Source organism: Balaenoptera physalus, assembly GCF_965194825.1.
Source record: "Balaenoptera physalus genome assembly, chromosome: 6".
NCBI classification, from domain to species: Eukaryota; Metazoa; Chordata; class Mammalia; order Artiodactyla; family Balaenopteridae; genus Balaenoptera; species Balaenoptera physalus.
In genome coordinates, this window is record NC_138885.1 from 99,219,837 (window position 1) to 99,239,768 (window position 19,932).

The 19,932-nt window shown below is 41.9% G+C and overlaps 3 protein-coding genes across 3 annotated transcripts in view; all 3 read right to left on the bottom strand.

The window, feature by feature from the left end:
* Positions 1–1,924: 1,924 nt before the first annotated feature.
* LOC309662244 (gamma-crystallin C) lies at positions 1,925–4,369 on the bottom strand (the record flags this gene model as incomplete). Its single annotated transcript, XM_082464717.1, has 3 exons — positions 1,925–2,922; positions 3,856–4,098; positions 4,205–4,369. The coding sequence occupies 3 exons, from the start codon at positions 4,367–4,369 to the stop codon at positions 2,647–2,649; spliced, it is 684 nt and encodes a 227-aa protein (XP_082320843.1). The 3' UTR covers positions 1,925–2,646.
* A 2,398-nt stretch (positions 4,370–6,767) lies between these two features.
* Positions 6,768–10,962, bottom strand: LOC309662245 (gamma-crystallin B; the record flags this gene model as incomplete). The annotated part of the gene is made up of 3 exons (XM_082464718.1): positions 6,768–9,135; positions 10,605–10,847; positions 10,954–10,962. 3 exons carry the CDS (start codon positions 10,960–10,962, stop codon positions 8,860–8,862), a joined length of 528 nt encoding a protein of 175 aa, XP_082320844.1. The 3' UTR covers positions 6,768–8,859.
* Positions 10,963–17,758: 6,796 nt separating this feature from the next.
* The window catches only part of LOC309663405 (gamma-crystallin B-like), a 309,600-nt gene continuing 307,426 nt past the window's right edge, over positions 17,759–19,932 (bottom strand). The window contains exon 3 of the mRNA XM_082467410.1: positions 17,759–18,683. Within this exon, the coding sequence (XP_082323536.1) occupies positions 18,408–18,683 (276 nt within the window). The 3' untranslated portion in view covers positions 17,759–18,407. The remainder of the gene's footprint in view (positions 18,684–19,932) is intronic.

A 19,932-nucleotide genomic window follows, 5' to 3' on the forward strand; every position in this document is an offset into this window, starting at 1 on the left:
TTCACCTTCAAGATAATGTTCGTCAAATGGGGCTTATACTAGAAAACTATCATACTCTTCTTGTGTCACATGACATTTTCATTTTAAATAAAGTAGAATTACTCAAGCATTTTCATCCCTGTCTACGACCACTCTCATTAACTATAATGAATCTTTATTCTTCTCAGAATCCTTTACTGAAGATGTATGATTCACCAGTAAAGGCACAAAACCGACTGTAAAAGTGATTGGAACCTGGTTCCTCAACATTTCTCTTTTGGAATTCTAAAGAAGAAAAAGTCCACTTCTTGTTGGATTGCAAGCTCCCTGTGATTTTGTGTGAGAGAAAAAAGAGAGAGAAAATAAGACATTTATTAAATGTTTGGATTGTTATTAGAATTGCTATATGTGCGTCTTAAGCATGTTTAGCATAAGAAAAAGACAGATTTTGTAGTTCTGGATTGTTAAAATTTCTCCTGACGGACAGGAGGTACATTGGAGGATTCCAATGGAGGCTTGTACCTCAAGACCAGTGGGCTCGAGAAAGGAATAAAGGGGCAGAAATTTAGGGGGTGGAGGTGGGGTTGAGGTGGGAGGAGGGGCGAGAAAAAAGGAGGTCAGCTGGAGGAGGTCATGATAGAGAAACAGTGACCTGTGCCTTCCTGGTCTCCCGTTCCCCAGCCAAAGGGCCAAAGGCCGGAACTGGCTACTCCTGAGATACAACATTTTGTCTGCTGTGTCAAAAACAGTTTTTTTCCTATTCACAGGAAACTGTTTTCATTGGAGGTGTTGTTCCAAAACAGGAAAAAAAAAAGTGTCACAGAAAGGTATGTAATTAAGTTCTAAATGTGTATGTCATGCCAAGAAAACACTTTCCCTCCCCAAATGTTAAGGAATGAAAACACATCTCACGAGAAATATATAAATAAATATTGCTCCATTTTTCCTCCTAGAGATGCGTCATGGGATGCCTTAAAACTTCTTAGCAACAGCACTTGATAAACAAGTGATTACATATGTGTTATTTAGTACTTGGGAAGTACTTGACCAAAAAAAAAGTGATTATGTATTTATTGTTTGGTGTCAGTATTTAGTATTATTTCTGTGTAGAGTTCTGTGGCAGTAGGGACAATGCCTTCTGTTTGTTTGGTTTGTTTGTTTTCTCATCCCCAGTGCTGTACACGGCAAGCCTATGGTAGGTGCTCAGCAAATGGTGATGTCCCTAACTCAAAGAAGGTAGGCTCCTTGGTGGCTAATAATTGCGCAGTCCATTAAAAGAAAAAATAACTTGCACTGAGTGGGCAGTCTCACTTCTAGGTCTCTATCCTCCAGAAACTGTGGCGTGTGTCGATAAAGGTATATGTATGACGATATTCGTTGCAGCCTTGTTTGGAAAAGCAAAATTGGAAAAGCCCAATCACTAGTGAATAAATGGTTAAATAATCTAGGGAACCTCCAACAATGGAACACAATGCAGCCATTAACAGAATAAGGTACTGACCTAGATAGATGTCCATACCACATTACATTTTATTGATAAAAGCAAGTTGCAGACTAATATGTACAGCATGATTTCATTTTTGTAAAGAAATAAAAATATGTGTTTCATGAGATAGCTATATAAATGAGGGAAAATTCAAGAAGGGTACCCACCAAATGTACAGAAGGGCTAGCAATGAAGTGTGGGATCAGAGGGACCCCTCCACTTCTTTCTTTATAGGATGTGTAAAGTAGTAAGATTATGGGAGACTTTCACTTTGGAGGGAAAACTTCAAGTTAAAAATAAATTAATTTTCTACTGATGAAAGAATTTTCATTTTTTTTTTTTAATATGCAGGGCTTCCCTTGTGAGCAAGCAGATTTTACTTCAATCAGAGGGCTCTAGAAATTATGGCTTTCTTCAATGTGCCTTTAAATTTGAGCCTGCTTTTTTGTAGTAAAGAACTTTTTATTGTTTGTGGTACACTATATCAGGCAAATCTATTTAAAATATTAATGTGTATCTCATTAATTTATTTGCAATAGCTGGGCACTGTGAACAGCTGTGCAGTTTCTAAAATTCACTCAGTGTTTGGTCCAGCAGCTGTACTGGCCAATGGGTGCACCCTGGTCAGGAGCTGTTTTAGAGTAAGAAGGAGTGTCTTCAGCTGAGTCCAAAAGTATGGCAATGGCTGATGGCAGCCCTGGCATTAGTTATATATTACTGTGCTTGAAAGGAAACAAAAGTATAATTCCTTATATAGTCTAATCAGGCTTCTTCCAAATGGGCTGCCCTCACCACTCACCTGTGACTCTGTGGCTTACAGCTACTTCTTGGATCAGATGGGAACTCCTGGAATGCTGTTCCTTAGGCCCTCAACTGAATGCCTCCCTTCTCACCAGTCACCCTCTCCCATCTCTCTCCTTTGATCTGCCTTTATTTCTCAGACAGGCTCTCTCCTTTCTCCACCCCCACTTCTGAGCCTTGTTCAAAACTCATTCTACCTTGATGCTCTTCTAGAACAGACCCCGCCACCTCTTATCCACTCCTCAATCTCTAAGAGGGAGTATTTACAGGTGAATTAATGGGCACACAATGAAAGAAAGACAGAAGCCAGCGATTGCCAACAATACAGACTAAATACTTTATTAGGTTCCAAAGTGAGAAAACGGTAGTGGGAAACTATTTCAGTATAAATCCACCACCCTCCGCACAGAGCCGGCCTTAGCATCCATGGCCCCCCAGTCTTGGTAGCGCCTGTACTCTTGGGGTCGCAGCAGGTACTGCCGGCCGCAGTAGCTGGGCATCTCATAGAGGACCCAGCAGCCCTCCAGCACGTGGAGGGAGCGGACCTCATTCAGGTGGAAGCGGTCCTGGATGCAGGAGCAGTCCTCGCTCAGCTCCACCATGAGGCCTTTGTGATCCTCTCTCTCATACAACCGCAGCCTGTGGGAGCTTGTCTGCTCGGTCCACAAAGAGAAAGAGCAGAAAAAGCAACCAAACAAGAGATGAACTTGGCAGGTTGGGGCATGAGATTGTCAGTGTCAAAACTGAGACTCTGAAATTGCTGTGAATGCTTCATACGGGTCTGTGTTCTACTAGCATTTAACAAATGCTCATTTTCTATTTCTTATGTGAGAGATGGAGTTTTTAAGAAGTTCAAGGTCTGGGTTAGAATCCATCATGAACTCAAATATCTTGATACCTAATTCTGAATTACATAATTTCTTGATTCCTAGGTGATAAACCTACATTTTGGGGGAAAATGATAAGTATTTTGCCTATATTTTAATAAGAGTATTATCTCCCAAAGTTATATACATATACACATACATTTACCACTAAAACAGGATTTTAAAAAATCACACCCTTTGGTGGAAAATTTGTTTAAATAGTCTGAAACCAGAATTCAACTGATTTTCCAAATTAAGAAAAATTACCTTTTCCAAAATTGAAAGATAGCTTTGAATAGCCTATATTAACAACAGAGTTTTCCATTTTTACTAGTCTGCAGTGGAAACTATCTAATTTGTTCATTATCAATTCCTTTACTATAGGTAAAAATTAACTTGTTAGAAATACTGCCTTCTTATGCCTAAACAGCTTCCCACGTGCAAGTTTGTTTTATATCCCATTGTGATAATACATTTGTTACAGACAAGCTTTGACCGACCTAATGGCAGCAAAGAATAAAAACAAAACTGACTCTTTCCCTAAGTGAAGTCTTCCTTATATTCTCTGCTGTTTTTCTGCTGGGATCTACCTGGGCTTTGGCAGCTACCCAAAGCCCACTTAACCCTTAGGTGTATTTAAAGGAAAACCTCCCTCGCCCTAACATCCATCAATAACAGAGTGAGGACACTCAGGTGGCATGATTGGAATCAAGCTGAACTCACGTGGGGGATGAGACAGCAGGAGCGGATGGAGTCGTTGAAGCCCATCCACTGCTGGTATTCGGGGTAGTCGCCGCGCCGCAGGAAGTACTGGTGGCCCTGGTAGTTGGGGCGCTCGTAGAGCATCCAGCAGCCGCTGTCCACCCGGATGGAGTTGCAGCGGCTGAAGTAGGGCTGCAGGTTGGGGCAGTCGCTGCTGCACTCGTAGTGGCGGCCCTGGAAGCCCCGGTCCTCGTAGAAGGTGATCTACAAAGGGAGTATAATTCAAAATTAAATCATTTGCTCCCCATAATAGATCTTGTACAGAGGCATTTTTCCCCCCTCCATTTTATTTCACTTGTGTTCCGTTTACCTTCCCCATGGCTGGTTGACACAGATGATGCAAGTTCAGTGTGATGGGGCCCCGGCAGCGCAGCGGGTCTATATAGCAGGACGGCTGCTGTGTTGGCAAGAACAACACAAAAGGGGCCCCGGGGGTGAGTAAGGGGATTTTATGGATCGCTTTTACATGCTGCATTCAGTGGAAATGCCTGTCTAGTCTGCCCTCATTCTCTGGTATATTCTAACGCTGTCCTGTTCGGGTTCTGGATGAGTCCCTAGAGTTGCTTTTATTTGGATTCTTAGTGTTTTATAAATTTATCAGCACATCAGTCTGAACTTTTGACCTGAAACTCACGTCTCTATACATATGATTCATTTATGCCCTGTGTATATTGGGAGAAAAATCCATGTCTTTATGTAAGTGCCCCAGAATTCCAGAGAGGCTGTGGGTGAAGCAGCATGCCACAAGCACTAGTTTTTCTGGACCACAGAGACCACTGTATCTTAAAACTGCTTTCTTCACAGGACTTGTCAATCCAGTACAGGACACAAATCTGGATTCTGATTTTTGCTAGTTTTGACAATGCTTTAAGGCATAGCTTTTAACTTCCTCTTTGGTGAGTATGCTTCATATAACTGGAAACCAGCCCCTCGTAGCCAACTTGTGATAAGAACCAGAAGAAAGGTTTTTATGACCATTGGGTTTAAGACTGAGAAGTATATTGCTTTATAGATTGCTTTCCCCTTACCAGGGGAAGGCAGTAAAGCTTCGTGGACTCAGAATGTCCACTTTGTAGCCACATGAACTTGGCAAGCCACACAACCTCTCAGAGCAGGAGTTATTTCATAATACTTATCTCATGGGATATAGTATGTTGAATGAGAGAGAAAGAAAGAAAGAGAGAAAGGAAAGAAAGAAAGAAAGGGCCGGCAGCCTCTAATATTTGGAAGCTGGCCTGGCCCTCAGAGCTAGGCCATATTTCCCTATTAGACATAAACAATCTCACAAAATACCAACTGAGGCAAGGTTACCCTGAGACCATGATGAAATGAGACAAAATAAGGCCACTTCATAATTTTGTCTAAGCATAGGCAAAAACAAAGCGAATGTGCCACCCACAAAATACCAGACACAGGCCCTCTCTCAGCCAAAATGATTAACTGCTACTTCTTTATCAATTGCAGCTTAATCCTTGTTCTTTGCTCCCTTCCCCATGGGTAGATCTATTAAGATATCCAATCATAAAATTACCCTTGCTGTCTGACAACATCCAATTTAGTGAACTCCTGCTTTTTACTTTATTTATTTTAAAAATTTATTTATTTATTTATTTATTTATTTTTGCTGTGTTGGGTCTTCGTTTCTGTGCGCGGGCTTTCTCTAGTGGCGGCAAGCGGGGGCCACTCTTCATCGCGGTGCGTGGGCCTCTCACTATCGCGGCCTCTCTTGTTGTGGAGCACAGGCTCCAGACACGCATGCTCAGTAGCTGTGGCTCACGGGCCTAGTTGCTCCGCGGCATGTGGAATCTTCCCAGACCAGGGCTTGAAACTGTGTCCCCTGCACTGGCAGGCAGACTCTCAACCACTGCGCCACCAGGGAAGCCCACTTTTTATTTTATTGTTTATTTTATGTTTTTTTGGCCGCACCGAGCAGCATGTGGGATCTTAGTTCCCCGACCAGGGATTGAACCTGTGCCCCCTGCAGTGAAAGTGCGGAGTCCTAACCACTGGACCACCAGGGAAGTCCAACTTCTGCCTTTTTAGGCACTTCCCCAAGTCACCCAACCAATGTAGAAATCCTGTCATAGTTCTTTCTAACCCTCTTACGGAGACAGTCCACGCTTCCCCATGGTGTATGTTCTCTCCGTCACTGTAACCAGTAACAAACCCCTTTGTTTCACAACAGGTGTGTCTGGTGGCTTTTGGCTAAAGGACATTGACCTGAATAAATGGGATTATGTGTTTAATGTGTTTGGCACATACTTGGCACAAATGAGCACTGAATAAACGTTTGATATTAGTAATAGTGAGACATTATTAAGGATGACTTCAGCCCATTTGTCTCTCTCAAAGATGCCTGAAAATTGTCTCCACCACAAAGCCATTTTGTGGTAAAAATGTAGATATGGAAGGAACTTTAGAAATCATCTAGTGTTTTTCAAATTCCAGGATGCATTAAGAATCACCTGTGCTTATTAAAAATGCTAATTGCCAGGCTCTACCCTCTTCTGAGACTCTGCATCATTAGATCTGGAAAAGACTCTAGGAATCTGCATTTTAACTGGCAGCAGCAGGTTGTTCTTGGACCAAACTTTGAAAAACACTACTCTGATTTATTCCTTCTTCTTTTCTTTTCTTTTCCTTTCTTTTCCTTGTGTGTGTGTGTGTGTAGCTGATTTACAGTGTTCTGTTAGTTTCAGGTGTAGCGATTCAGTTATACATATATTTATATCTATTCTTTTTCAGATGATTTTCCCTTATGGGTTATTGAGTATAGTCCCCTGTGCTATATATGAGGTCCTTGTTGTTTACTATTTTATGTATAGTAATGTGTTTATGTTAATCCCAAACTCCTAATTTATCTCCCTGCCCCACCGCCCTGCCACCCATCTTTACTTTTGTATTCTCACTAACTGGAAAAATGAACTGGCCCATAAAGTTTACTCAATAAATGTCTGGGGTATATGAGCGTTATTCCCTTGTCTGAAATTCATCGTTGTAATAGTCCACGGGACCTCTTTCAAATGCTCAGCGCAACGGGCCTACACACTCACATCAAAGTTCAGCATTTGCAACTTTCAATGTGTAGGATGACACAAGCACCCTGCATTTGATCTATTTAATGGGCATTTATAATAGGCGAGATGAGTAAGCAAAAGAGAGAAAACAGAACTGTGCTGTCCCCTAAGCCCTCTGCTCCTTCGTAATTCTAATTTTATGTCTCCTGAGACGCCAAATTACTGTTACAACAGCAGTGTCCAATTCCAGAGTTTTGCTAGTGTCTGAGGTCCAGTCAACTGTTGACCTTACTACCCACATGTTTGCTTCCTAGTATTGATAATTAATGTAGCATTTTTATCATATACGTGCTTGGTTAAATGAGAAGAGGTCATTTGGTTGGCGGCCACGTAGACCAAACTCTCCCAAACAAGGAGACTGGGTAAGGACCCGGAGATCACCATCATAACATCAGCCTCTGGTTCTCTTTCTTGGCTTGTCTTTGATGGCCATTCAGTAACTGACATGAAGACAGGAAGCAATCATTGACCCACGTCTGCTTAACTCCTATGGCATTCCTCTTGGAACAAATGGATTTTCATGTTCAAAATGTGAAATAAAATTCATATTTTATGGCAAGGCAAGAAAAATTTCAACATAAAAATTCTTTTCTGCCCTTTGGCCTCTCCTCTCGCCCCAGCATTGTTTATCTGCATTATACATCAACCAAACCTCCTCCGTCATCAAGAATACCTGCTCAACCATAAACAGCAACATTCTCCTAGCACCAACAAGGCAACTCCTTAAAAGATAACATTCCTTCTTTTTGTTTTTTTAAATTAAATATTTATTTATTTTTGGCTGCATTGGGTCTTCCTCGCTGCACCCAGGCTCTCTAGTTCCGGCGAGCGGGGGCTACTCTTCGTATGGTACGTGGGCTTGTCATCGCGGTGGCCTCTCTTGTTGCGGAGCACAGGCTCTAGGCACATGGGCTTCAGTACTTGTGGCGTGCAGGCTCTAGAGCTCAGGCTCAGTAGTTGTGGTGCATGGGCTTAGTGGCTCCGCAGCACGTGTGATCTTCACAGCCCAGGGATCGAACCCGTATCCACTGCATTGGCAGGAGTATTCTTAACCACTGCGCCACCACCGAAGTCCCTTATTTTTCATATATGGTCATAGTACTTTACTCCCATTAAAATGATGGGAGGCAGGGACTACTCTGGCCGTCCAGTGGTTAAGACTCCGTGCTTCCACTGTAGGGGGTGTGGGTTCGATCCCTGGAAGGGGAACTAAGACCCACATGCAGCATGGCCAGAAAAAAAAAAATGATAGGAGGCAGAGTTTTCCTATGTGCATGTGGTTTTTGGTAAAAATCCTGAAAATTTTGTACAAAGCACATATAGCAAAGAGACAGTGAATTCTATTGGGAAATCTCATGGAGGTATGAGGTATTGGAAATGGGAGAAAAGGAATGGAGGCTGTTAGAAGGATAAGAAGTGCAGTAGGTAAGAGGACCAGTTCATTTATTTGTTTGTTTATGGGGCTAAAGTAAGAGTCTAGATGAGAATGGCTTTCCTTATCAATTAAGACTTGGACTATATAGGGAAGATGGTGGGGATAACCTGGAGGGATAACTTGAGGTGTTTCAATAAGTACTTGTTTATTATTGTAACTGTAAAGATATCTTTGTAAGATTAACCACAAATGGGTTGAGCCCAGTTGAACTGAACTTTGAGCCTACATGGCCTAGCCTTTAAAGGAATGCTGGCAATAATATCCTCTACTTAATTCCCCTTATAGGAGGTTGTTCCCCATCTTGAAAACATATGTTATCATGTCTGGTCAAGTGCCATTATTGCTTTTGAAGTCCTAATAGATTAAAAGAAAGGCAGGACTCTATTAGTGCCAGAAACACAAGCTAAATCTTTTATTAGATTCTAAAGGAGAAAAGTGAAGAATGAAAATACTTCAGTAAAAATCTGTCACCCGTCTTAGAGAACCAGCTTTGGCATTCATCGCCCCCCAGTCAAGATATCTCCTGTACTCCCCCGGCCTCAGGAGGTACTGCCTTCCCCTGTAGTTGGGCAGCTCGTAAAGGACCCAGGAGCCCTCCAGCACGTTGAGGGAGTGGATCTCAGTGAGGTGGAAGCGGTCCTGAAGAGAGAGACAATCGTCTGTGATCTCTGACATTTGTCCTCTGAAGTCATCTCTCTCATAGATTCTCATTCTGTAAGTGCCGGTGTGCTAGGGTGGCAGACAGAAAAGAAAAAGTAAGTGAACACAAATAGAGAGAAATTAAAGTTCCCTTAGTCCAAGTCTGCTTTCACCACAACCATGTTGCGGAGTTAAGGAGCCTTCCTGGTCCCCATCGCCCAGCCGTGAATCTCACGGTGGATGGGCTAAGCTAAGAACAGAACTTAGCAGCTCTTCAACTGCTATGCACCAGTCTCTGTCCTTGGGAATTTAGGTTTGTCTAAAATAAAACTGATCATTTTAGTGCTTGTTATTAGAGAACGTCCCTCTCAAAGGAGAAAAGTGAGCGTCATTGGAAAGTGAAGCCTCATTTGATATATTACCCTTGTTATAAAGGAATCAACATTTAGCTATTTTCTGTAAGACTAATGTTTTGGTTTTCATGCATACTATGGATTATTAAGCTCTTGTAAAAAAATAAGATGACACATCTTCCCTACATCTCTTTTCATAACTTCATTTGCAGTTCAAATTTCAACCTATGTGACTCTTAAGCTTCCTTTCTGGCCTCCTACCCTCCACTTCCTCATTCCCTCAGCAGCAGGAATGGTCTTCTTGCAGCTCTGTTTGGATGACACCATATCTCATGCTCCCACACTTCTACACATTCTTCTAAGAACTCTGCCATCACTCTCTAGGAAAGACTGAATCTCAAACTTTATTTTTGGATGTGGCCTTTCCTCTAATTTCTACCTCTAGGTGAGCTAATAGGTACTGCCTACAAAATCAGAATAGAAGCCAGGGGGCCTGTCTTCTCTAGCAGGATAATCAAATAGAAAAGTAAGCCAAAGCAAGCAAAAGTATTTTTATCAATTAAACAGAACCAGATTGTATTTATAAGTTGTGATCTATTGGATTTCTGAGTTGATATGGCTTGGAATGACCACTTTAAGAAATTATATCTTGAAAAAAAAAAAAGAAATTATATCTTGTAGTGGGAGTAGTTTGGGGTTAGCAGAGGCAAACTATTATATATAGAGTGGATAAACAACAAGGTCCTACTGTATAGCCCAGAGAACCATATGCAGTATCTGGTGAAAAACCATAATGGAAAAGAATATAAAAAGAAGAATGTATATATGTATAACTGAATCACTTTGCTGTACAGCAGACATTAACAGAACATTGTAAATCAACTATACTTCAATACAAGAAAAAGGAATTATAACTCGAACAGATGATAACTTCAGTCTCTTCTATGTTCTGCTTTTTGTTATTGAGTCTTTTCATTTTGGATTCCGTTTAAAACGTGAAACACTGGGAATATGTGATTTTAGGAAAACCACCACAGAGTTCATGAAGAACGGCTTGCTGTCTGGGACACCCTTCTAGAATGGACTGCGTGCATTGGGGTCACTCCCCCTTTCTGCTCTCCAGGTGGAACGATTTGGTTGAAGGCTGACAGTTTTTAATGGCTTTGATTTCCAAAGAGAGGAAGGCAAAGACAGAGCCACACTCACTGGGGGGATGAGGCGGCAGGAGCGGACGGAGTCGTTGAGGCCCATCCACTGCTGGTATTCGGGGTAGTCGCCGCGCCGCAGGAAGTACTGGTGGCCCTGGTAGTTGGGGCGCTCGTAGAGCATCCAGCAGCCGCTGTCCACCCGGATGGAGTTGCAGCGGCTGAAGTAGGGCTGCAGGTTAGGGCAGTCGCTGCTGCACTCGTAGCAGCGGCCCTGGAAGCCCCGGTCCTCGTAGAAGGTGATCTACAAAGGAAGTATAATTCAAAATTAAATCATTTGCTCCCCATAACAGATCTTGTAGCAAGGCATTTTTCCCCCCTCTATTTTATTTCACTTGTGTTCCGTTTACCTTCCCCATGGCTGGTTGACACGGATGATGCAAGTTCAGTGTGATGGGGCCCCGGCAGCGCAGCGGGTCTATATAGCAGGACGGCTGCTGTGTTGGCAAGAACAACACAAAAGGGGCCCCGGGGGTGAGTAAGGGGATTTTATGGTTCGCTTTTACATGCTGCATTCAGTGGAAATGCCTGTCTAGTCTGCCCTCATTCTCTGGTATATTCTAACGCTGTCCTGTTCGGGTTCTGGATGAGTCCCTAGAGTTGCTTTTATTTGGATTCTTAGTGTTTTATAAATTTATCAGCACATCAGTCTGAACTTTTGACCTGAAACTCACGTCTCTATACATATGATTCATTTATGCCCTGTGTATTATGGGGGAAAAAATCTATGTCTTTATGTAAGTGCCCCAGAATTCCAGAGAGGCTGTGGGTGAAGCAGAATGCCACAAGCACTAGTTTTTCTGGACCACAGAGACCACTGTATCTTAAAACTGCTTTCTTCACAGGACTTGTCAATCCAGTACAGGACACAAATCTGGATTCTGATTTTTGCTAGTTTTGACAATGCTTTAAGGCATAGCTTTTAACTTCCTCTTTGGTGAGTACGCTTCATATAACTGGAAACCAGCCCCTCGTAGCCGACTTGTGATAAGAACCAGAAGAAAGGTTTTTATGACCATTGAGTTCAAGACTGAGAAGTATGTTGCTTTATAGACTGCTTTCCCTTTACCAGGGGAAGGCAGTAAAGCTTCGTGGACTCAGAATGTCCACTTAGTAACCACATGAACTTGGCAAGCCACACAACGTCTCAGAGCAGGAGTTATTTCATAATACTTATATCATGGGATATAGTATGTCGAATGAGAGAGAGAGAGAAAGAAAGAAAGAAAGAAAGAATGAAAGAAAGGAAAGAAAGAAAGAAAGGGCCGGCAGCCTCTAATATTTGGAAGCTGGCCTGGCCCTCAGAGCTAGGCCATATTTCCCTATTAGACATAAACAATCTCACAAAATACCAACTGAGGCAAGGTTACCCTGAGACCATGATGAAATGAGACAAAATAAGGCCACTTCATAATTTTGTCTAAGCATAGGCAAAAACAAAGCGAATGTGCCACCCACAAAATACCAGACACAGGCCCTCTCTCAGCCAAAATGATTAACTGCTACTTGTTTATCAATTGCAGCTTTATCCTTGTTCTTTGCTCCCTTCCCCATGAGTAGATCTATTAAGATATCCAATCATAAAATTACCCTTGCTGTCTGACAACATCCAATTTAGTGAACTCCTGCTTTTTATTGTATTATTTATTTTATGTTTTTTTGGCCACACCGAGCAGCATGTGGGATCTTAGTTCCCCAACCAGGGATTGAACCCGTGCCCCATGCAGTGAAAGTGTGGAGTCCTAACCACTGGACCACCAGGGAAGTCCAACTTCTGCCTTTTTAGGCATTTCTCCAAGTCACCCAACCAATGTAGAAATCCTATCATAGTTCTTTCTAACCCTCTTACGGAGACAGTCCACGCTTCCCCATGGTGTATGTTCTCTCCGTCACTGTAACCAGTAACAAACCCCTTTGTTTCACAACAGGTGTGTCTGGTGGCTTTTGGCTAAAGGACATTGACCTGAATAAATGGGATTATGTGTTTAATGTGTTTGACACATACTTGGCACAAATGAGCACTGAATAAACGTTTGATATTAGTAATAGTGAGACATTATTAAGGATGACTTCAGCCCATTTGTCTCTCTCAAAGATGCCTGAAAAATGTCTCCACCACAAAGCCATTTTGTGGTAAAAATGTAGATATGGAAGGAACTTTAGAAATCATCTAGTGTTTTTCAAATTCCAGGATGCATTAAGAATCACCTGTGCTTATTAAAAATGCTAATTGCCAGGCTCTACCCTCTTCTGAGACTCTGCATCATTAGATCTGGAAAAGACTCTAGGAATCTGCATTTTAACTGGCAGCAGCAGGTTGTTCTTGGACCAAACTTTGAAAAACACTACTCTGATTTATTCCTTCTTCTTTTCTTTTCTTTTCCTTTCTTTTCTTTGTGTGTGTGTGTGTGTCTGTGTGTATAGCTGATATACAGCGTTCTGTTAGTTTCAGGTGTAGTGATTCAGTTATACATATATTTATATCTATTCTTTTTCAGATGATTTTCCCTTATGGGTTATTGAGTATAGTCCCCTGTGCTATATATGAGGTCCTTGTTGTTTACTATTTTATGTATAGTAATGTGTATATGTTAATCCCCGCCCCACCGCCCTGCCACCCATCTTTACTTTTGTATTCTCACTGACTGGAAAAATGAATTGGCCCATACAGTTTACTCAATAAATGTCTGGGGGATATGTGCGTTATTCCCTCGTCTGAAATTCATCGTTGTAATAGTCCACGGGACCTCTTTCAAATGCTCAGCGCAACAGGCCTACACGCTCACATCAAAGTTCAGCATTTGCAACTTTCAATGTGTAGGATGACACAAGCACCCTGCATTTGGTCTATTTAATGGGCATTTATAATAGGCGAGATGAGTAAGCAAAAGAGAGATAACAGAACTGTGCTGTCCCCTAAGCCCTCTGCTCCTTCGTGATTCTAATTTTATGTCTCCTGAGACGCCAAATTACTGTTACAACAGCAGTGTCCAATTCCAGAGTTTTGCTAGTGTCTGAGGTCCAGTCAACTGTTGACCTTACTACCCACATGTTTGCTTCCTAGTATTGATAATTAATGTAGCATTTTTATCATATACGTGCTTGGTTAAATGAGAAGAGGTCATTTGGTTGGCGGCCACGTAGACCAAACTCTCCCAAACAAGGAGACTGGGTAAGGACCCGGAGATCACCATCATAACACCAGCCTCTGGTTCTCTTTCTTGGCTTGTCTTTGATGGCCATTCAGTAACTGACATGAAGACAGGAAGCAATCATTGACCCACGTCTGCTTAACTCCTATGGCATTCCTCTTGGAACAAATGAATTTTCATGTTCAAAATGTGAAATAAAACTCATATTTTATGGAAAGGCAAGAAAAATTTCAACATAAAAATTCTTTTCTGCCCTTTGGCTTCCCCTTTCCCCGCCGCATTGTGTATCTGCATTATACATCAACCAAACCTCCCCCATCATCAAGAATACCTGCTCAACCATAAACAGCAATGTTCTCCTAGCACCAAAAAGACAACTCCTTAAAAGATAACATTCCTTCTTTTTGGTTTTCTTTTTTAAATAAATAAATATTTATTTATTTATTTTTGGCTGTGTTGGGTCTTCCTTGCTGTGCGCAGGCTTTCTCTAGTTGCTGCGAGTGAGGGCTACTCTTCGTTACGGTGTGCGGGCTTCTCATCGCTGTGGCCTCTCTTGTTGTGGAGCACGGGCTCTAGGCTCGCGGGCTTCAGTAGTTGTGGCTCGAGGGCTCTAGCGTGCACACTCAGTAGTTGTGGCACACGGGCTTAGTTACTCTGTGCCATGTGGGATCTTCCCGGACCAGGGCTCGAACCTGTGTCCCCTGCATTGGCAGGTGGATTCTTAACCACTGTGCCACCAGATAAGTCCAACATTCCTTCTAGAGCTTGTAAAGGGTCACGTGACCCACCACGATGGCGCTTAAATCTGGATTATGTAAACTGTCAATAATATGTCATTTAATGTACAGCCCTCTGTCTCAAAAAACTTATATATACACTGTGTCTTGACTTCTAACAGGCGGAACAGTTCTCAGAGCTTCCTGAGATGCTCTTCCCAGGTTATAATCCTCAAATTTGGCTCGAATAAAAGTTTCCAATTCTTTCTTAAATTGACTGATTAATTTTTCATCGACAAGAACAATACGTCTTGGGACTTCCCCGGTGGTCCAATGGCTAAGACCCCACGCTCCCAATGCCGGGGACCAGAGCTCGATCCCTGGTCAGGGAACTAGATCCCACATGCATGTTGCAACTAAGAGTTTGCATGCTGCAACAAAGAAGTCCGCATGCTTCAACGAACATCCCATGTGCTGTAACTAAGACCCCACACAGCCCAAAATAAATAAACAAAAATAAAATAAAAATTTGAAAAAAAGAAACAAAAACAATACGCCTTCTTGTTTAAGCAACAGGTGGTTGTGACTGTCAGTTTTGCTTTAACAAACCCACAAAGAAGAAAATTTGAACTCCAAAAGTCCAGAGGGGATGGAATAAGACACCTGCTTACATCAGGACCTACCCCTTGACAATGGGGAAGGAAAACTGGAGAGGGAACCCATAGTGAGGAGAACATTTTGAGGGTGTAGCTCAATAGAGTGGGGTCTTGACACTTTTATGGAATAGCTGCTACTTCAGTTTCTGTGCTTGGTGGAACTTTTGTAAGGTTAGTCCAGAAGACACTGTGGATTCAAAGGGAGAAAAGAGGAGAAAAAGGGAAGAAAAAGCTTTAAAATCTGGACTTATAACAAACTAGGATATACAGGAAATACTAGTGTGTGTAGGGTATGTAGGCTGATACCAGGGTTATCTCAAATTGTTGGTTCATCTTCATGGGGAGAAGGTTAGTGGGATCCTGTAGGGTATCCCTTCTCTGCTTTCACCTCAGACACTCATCTCTTCAAGGTCCCAGTGTTTGGAGAGAGGATAGAGAGAAGGAGGAAGGGTAGATTAGGAGTTAGTTTGGGTATAATGTCTTTCCCTGGCCACTCCCCACTGTTGACCTTTTCTTTAAGTTGGGATTAGAGGGTGGATAGCATTCTCTTTGCCTGTGCCCCAGGAAGGGAAGCAACTTGCAAACTTGATCAATGAGATCCAGGGTCTCTAATTTTATGTGCCTTCATTTCAGGTGTTTCAGGATAATTTCCATGTCTGATGTCTGTGATTTTAAGCCTACTAGGCAAATAATGTAAAACTTGGCACTGCAAGAAGCTTTTGGCTTTCTCATTCATGTTTGCTGTATTATTATTGACAGAAGACCCTGGCTAATGTCTCCAGGAAGCCAACACTAGTTTTGGGAGTTTAAAGGTTAAAGAGCTGAGATTTAGGAACAATTAATATCAAATAATACAAGAATCTATTTTCCAGGGACGGAACCTTTATAAAGAGCCTTACCATGTGCCTCAGCTTGCCTGGAACGGTCCTGGTTCATGCCTCTTGCTCCAGTGTAATCCTTAATAGAACACACTAACTCTCAAAAATGACTCAGGATAAGCAACAAATTATATGCTTGCTCTGGTAATAAGCCACTTGGGTGGTGGATATGGAGCCCTTGAATGCGTGAGATGGAAGGAGACTCTACAGAGAATGAGCAACCATGTGGGTACATCTAAGGACAGAGAAGAGAGGAGCAAGGAAGAGAAAGACCAGGCCACCCAGCAGCAGGTTGGAGCTTGCAGACTAGAGCAGGGTCATCCAATATTAAACTTGATACTGTTGTGCTATTGTGATCTAAACTTGCATCTCTCCCCTCACAACCTCTATAACAAAGCTGGCTGCACACATTAATGCTTTATGTGAGAAATGGTTCAGGAGTTCAAGGAAAAGGCACTATGTCTCCACTTTGGGTCAGTGTGGATCCACTCAATGACAAGGCAGGAGTTCAGAGTGGAGAGTAACTGGAAAAAGCATAAACAACTCGTCTCCTCTCCAGAATTCCAAGAAACATTGGGTATATGTGTGTTGGAAGAAGTGGGTACATAAGTCTCCCACCTGCTGTGAGATGAGCTTTGAGCCATTTATTAGAATCTCAAAGGATGGGGTACTTCAGATGAATTTTGACCTGAAGCTGTCAGCTTCATTGGGGAACTATATAAGAAACAGTGCTAAGAACCGTATTTAATTATCACAGGATGTTATTGAGGACGTTGTTTACTCAGTATCTTCTTTACTAGGACCCACAAGAAAATTTTCTTTTAGGTTTCAGTACTGGGAATTAATTGAAGAATTAATTTATTTGTCTTATGGACTCTGTCAGTCATGGAACTGATCATGTTTCCTTCTACGTCTTGGCTGCTGGATCCAAATCTGGTTCTAACTTCAGCCACCAAAGTGCGTTTATAGTCCCCAGTTTGGGCTCAAACTTCACTCCTGGCTCCATCTCTCTCTCTCTCTCTTGCTTTTCTTCTGACCCAATTTTTTCATTCCCCTATTTTTAATTTATTTAATTTATTATGTTGTAATTTTTCATTAGTGACCTTAATCTATGTTTTTAAAATAAAGAAAACAAATCAATCAAACAAGCAAACTTCTCCAGAAAATTTTAGTGCCCTTTTTTGATTTAGTATTATTTTTCTTTATTATTATTATTATTATTAGTTTGGCTGCATTGGATCTTCATTGCTGCGTGTGGGCTTTCCCTAGTTGTGGCCAGCAGGGGCTACTTCTCATTGCAGTGCCCGGGATTCTCATTGCGGTGGCTTCTCTTGTTGCGGAGCACGGGCTCTAGGTGCATGGGCTTCAGTAGTTGCAGCACGCAGGCTCAGTAGTTGCATCATGCAGGCCCTAGAGCGTGCAAGCTTCAGTACTTGTGGCATGCGGGCTCTAGAACTCAGGCTCAGTATTTGTGGTGCACAGGCTTAGTTGCTCTGCGGCATGTGGGATCGTCCCAGCCCAGGGATGGAACCCGTATCCCCTGCATTGGCAGGAGGATTCTTAACCACTGCACCATCAGGGAAGTCCCTTATTTTTCATATATGGTCACAGTACTTTACTCCCATTAAAATGATGGGAGGCAGGGACTACTCTGGCCGTCAAGTGGTTAAGACTCTGTGCTTCCACTGTAGGGGGTGTGGGTTCGATCCCTGGAAGGGGAACTAAGACCCACTTGCAGCATGGCCAGAAAAAAAAAAATGATAGGAGGCAGAGTTTTCCTATGTGCATATGGTTTTTGGTAAAAATCCTGAAAATTTTGTACAAAGCACATATAGCAAAGAGACAGTGAATTCTATTGGGAAATCTCATGGAGGTATGAGGTATTGGAAATGGGAGAAAAGGGATGGAGGCTGTTAGAAGGATAAGGGGAGTGCAGTAGGTAAGAGGACCAGTTCATTTATTTGTTTGTTTATGGGGCTAAAGTAAGAGTCTAGATGAGAATGGCTTTCCTAATCAATTAAGACTTGGACTATATAGGGAAGATGGTGGGGATAACCTGGAGGGATAACTTGAGGTGTTTCAATAAGTACTTGTTTATTATTGTAACTGTAAAGATATCTTTGTAAGATTAACCACAAATGGGTTGAGCCCAGTTGAACTGAACTTTGAGCCTACATGGCCTAGCCTTTAAAAGAATGCTGGCAATAATATCCTCTACTTAATTCCCCTTATAAGAGGTTGTTCCCCATCTTGAAAACATATGTTATCATGTCTGGTCAAGTGCCATTATTGCTTTTGAAGTCCTAATAGATTAAAAGAAAGGCAGGACTCTATTAGTGCCAGAAACACAAGCTAAATCTTTTATTAGATTCTAAAGGAGAAAAATGGAGAATGAAAATACTTCAGTAAAAATCTGTCACCCGTCTTAAAGAACCAGCTTTGGCATTCATCGCCCCCCAGTCAAGATATCTCCTGTACTCCCCCGGCCTCAGGAGGTACTGCCTTCCCCTGTAGTTGGGCAGCTCGTAAAGGACCCAGGAGCCCTCCAGCACGTTGAGGGAGTGGATCTCAGTGAGGTGGAAGCGGTCCTGAAGAGAGAGACAATCGTCTGTGATCTCTGACATTTGTCCTCTGAAGTCATCTCTCTCATAGATTCTCATTCTGTAAGTGCCGGTGTGCTAGGGTGGCAGACAGAAAAGAAAAAGTAAGTGAACACAAATAGAGAGAAATTAAAGTTCCCTTAGTCCAAGTCTGCTTTCACCACAACCATGTTGCGGAGTTAAGGAGCCTTCCTGGTCCCCATCGCCCAGCCGTGAATCTCACGGTGGATGGGCTAAGCTAAGAACAGAACTTAGCAGCTCTTCAACTGCTATGCACCAGTCTCTGTCCTTGGGAATTTAGGTTTGTCTAAAATAAAACTGATCATTTTAGTGCTTGTTATTAGAGAACGTCCCTCTCAAAGGAGAAAAGTGAGCGTCATTGGAAAGTGAAGCCTCATTTGATATATTACCCTTGTTATAAAGGAATCAACATTTAGCTATTTTCTGTAAGACTAATGTTTTGGTTTTCATGCATACTATGGATTATTAAGCTCTTGTAAAAAAATAAGATGACACATCTTCCCTACATCTCTTTTCATAACTTCATTTGCAGTTCAAATTTCAACCTATGTGACTCTTAAGCTTCCTTTCTGGCCTCCTACCCTCCACTTCCTCATTCCCTCAGCAGCAGGAATGGTCTTCTTGCAGCTCTGTTTGGATGACACCATATCTCATGCTCCCACACTTCTACACATTCTTCTAAGAACTCTGCCATCACTCTCTAGGAAAGACTGAATCTCAAACTTTATTTTTGGATGTGGCCTTTCCTCTAATTTCTACCTCTAGGTGAGCTAATAGGTACTGCCTACAAAATCAGAACAGAAGCCAGGGGGCCTGTCTTCTCTAGGAGGATAATCAAATAGAAAAGTAAGCCAAAGCAAGCAAAAGTATTTTTATCAATTAAACAGAACCAGATTGTATTTATAAGTTGTGATCTATTGGATTTCTGAGTTGATATGGCTTGGAATGACCACTTTAAGAAATTATATCTTGAAAAAAAAAAAGAAATTATATCTTGTAGTGGGAGTAGTTTGGGGTTAGCAGAGGCAAACTATTATATATAGAGTGGATAAACAACAAGGTCCTACTGTATAGCCCAGAGAACCATATGCAGTATCTGGTGAAAAACCATAATGGAAAAGAATATAAAAAGAAGAATGTATATATGTATAACTGAATCACTTTGCTGTACAGCAGACATTAACAGAACATTGTAAATCAACTATACTTCAATACAAGAAAAAGGAATTATAACTCGAACAGATGATAACTTCAGTCTCTTCTATGTTCTGCTTTTTGTTATTGAGTCTTTTCATTTTTGATTCCG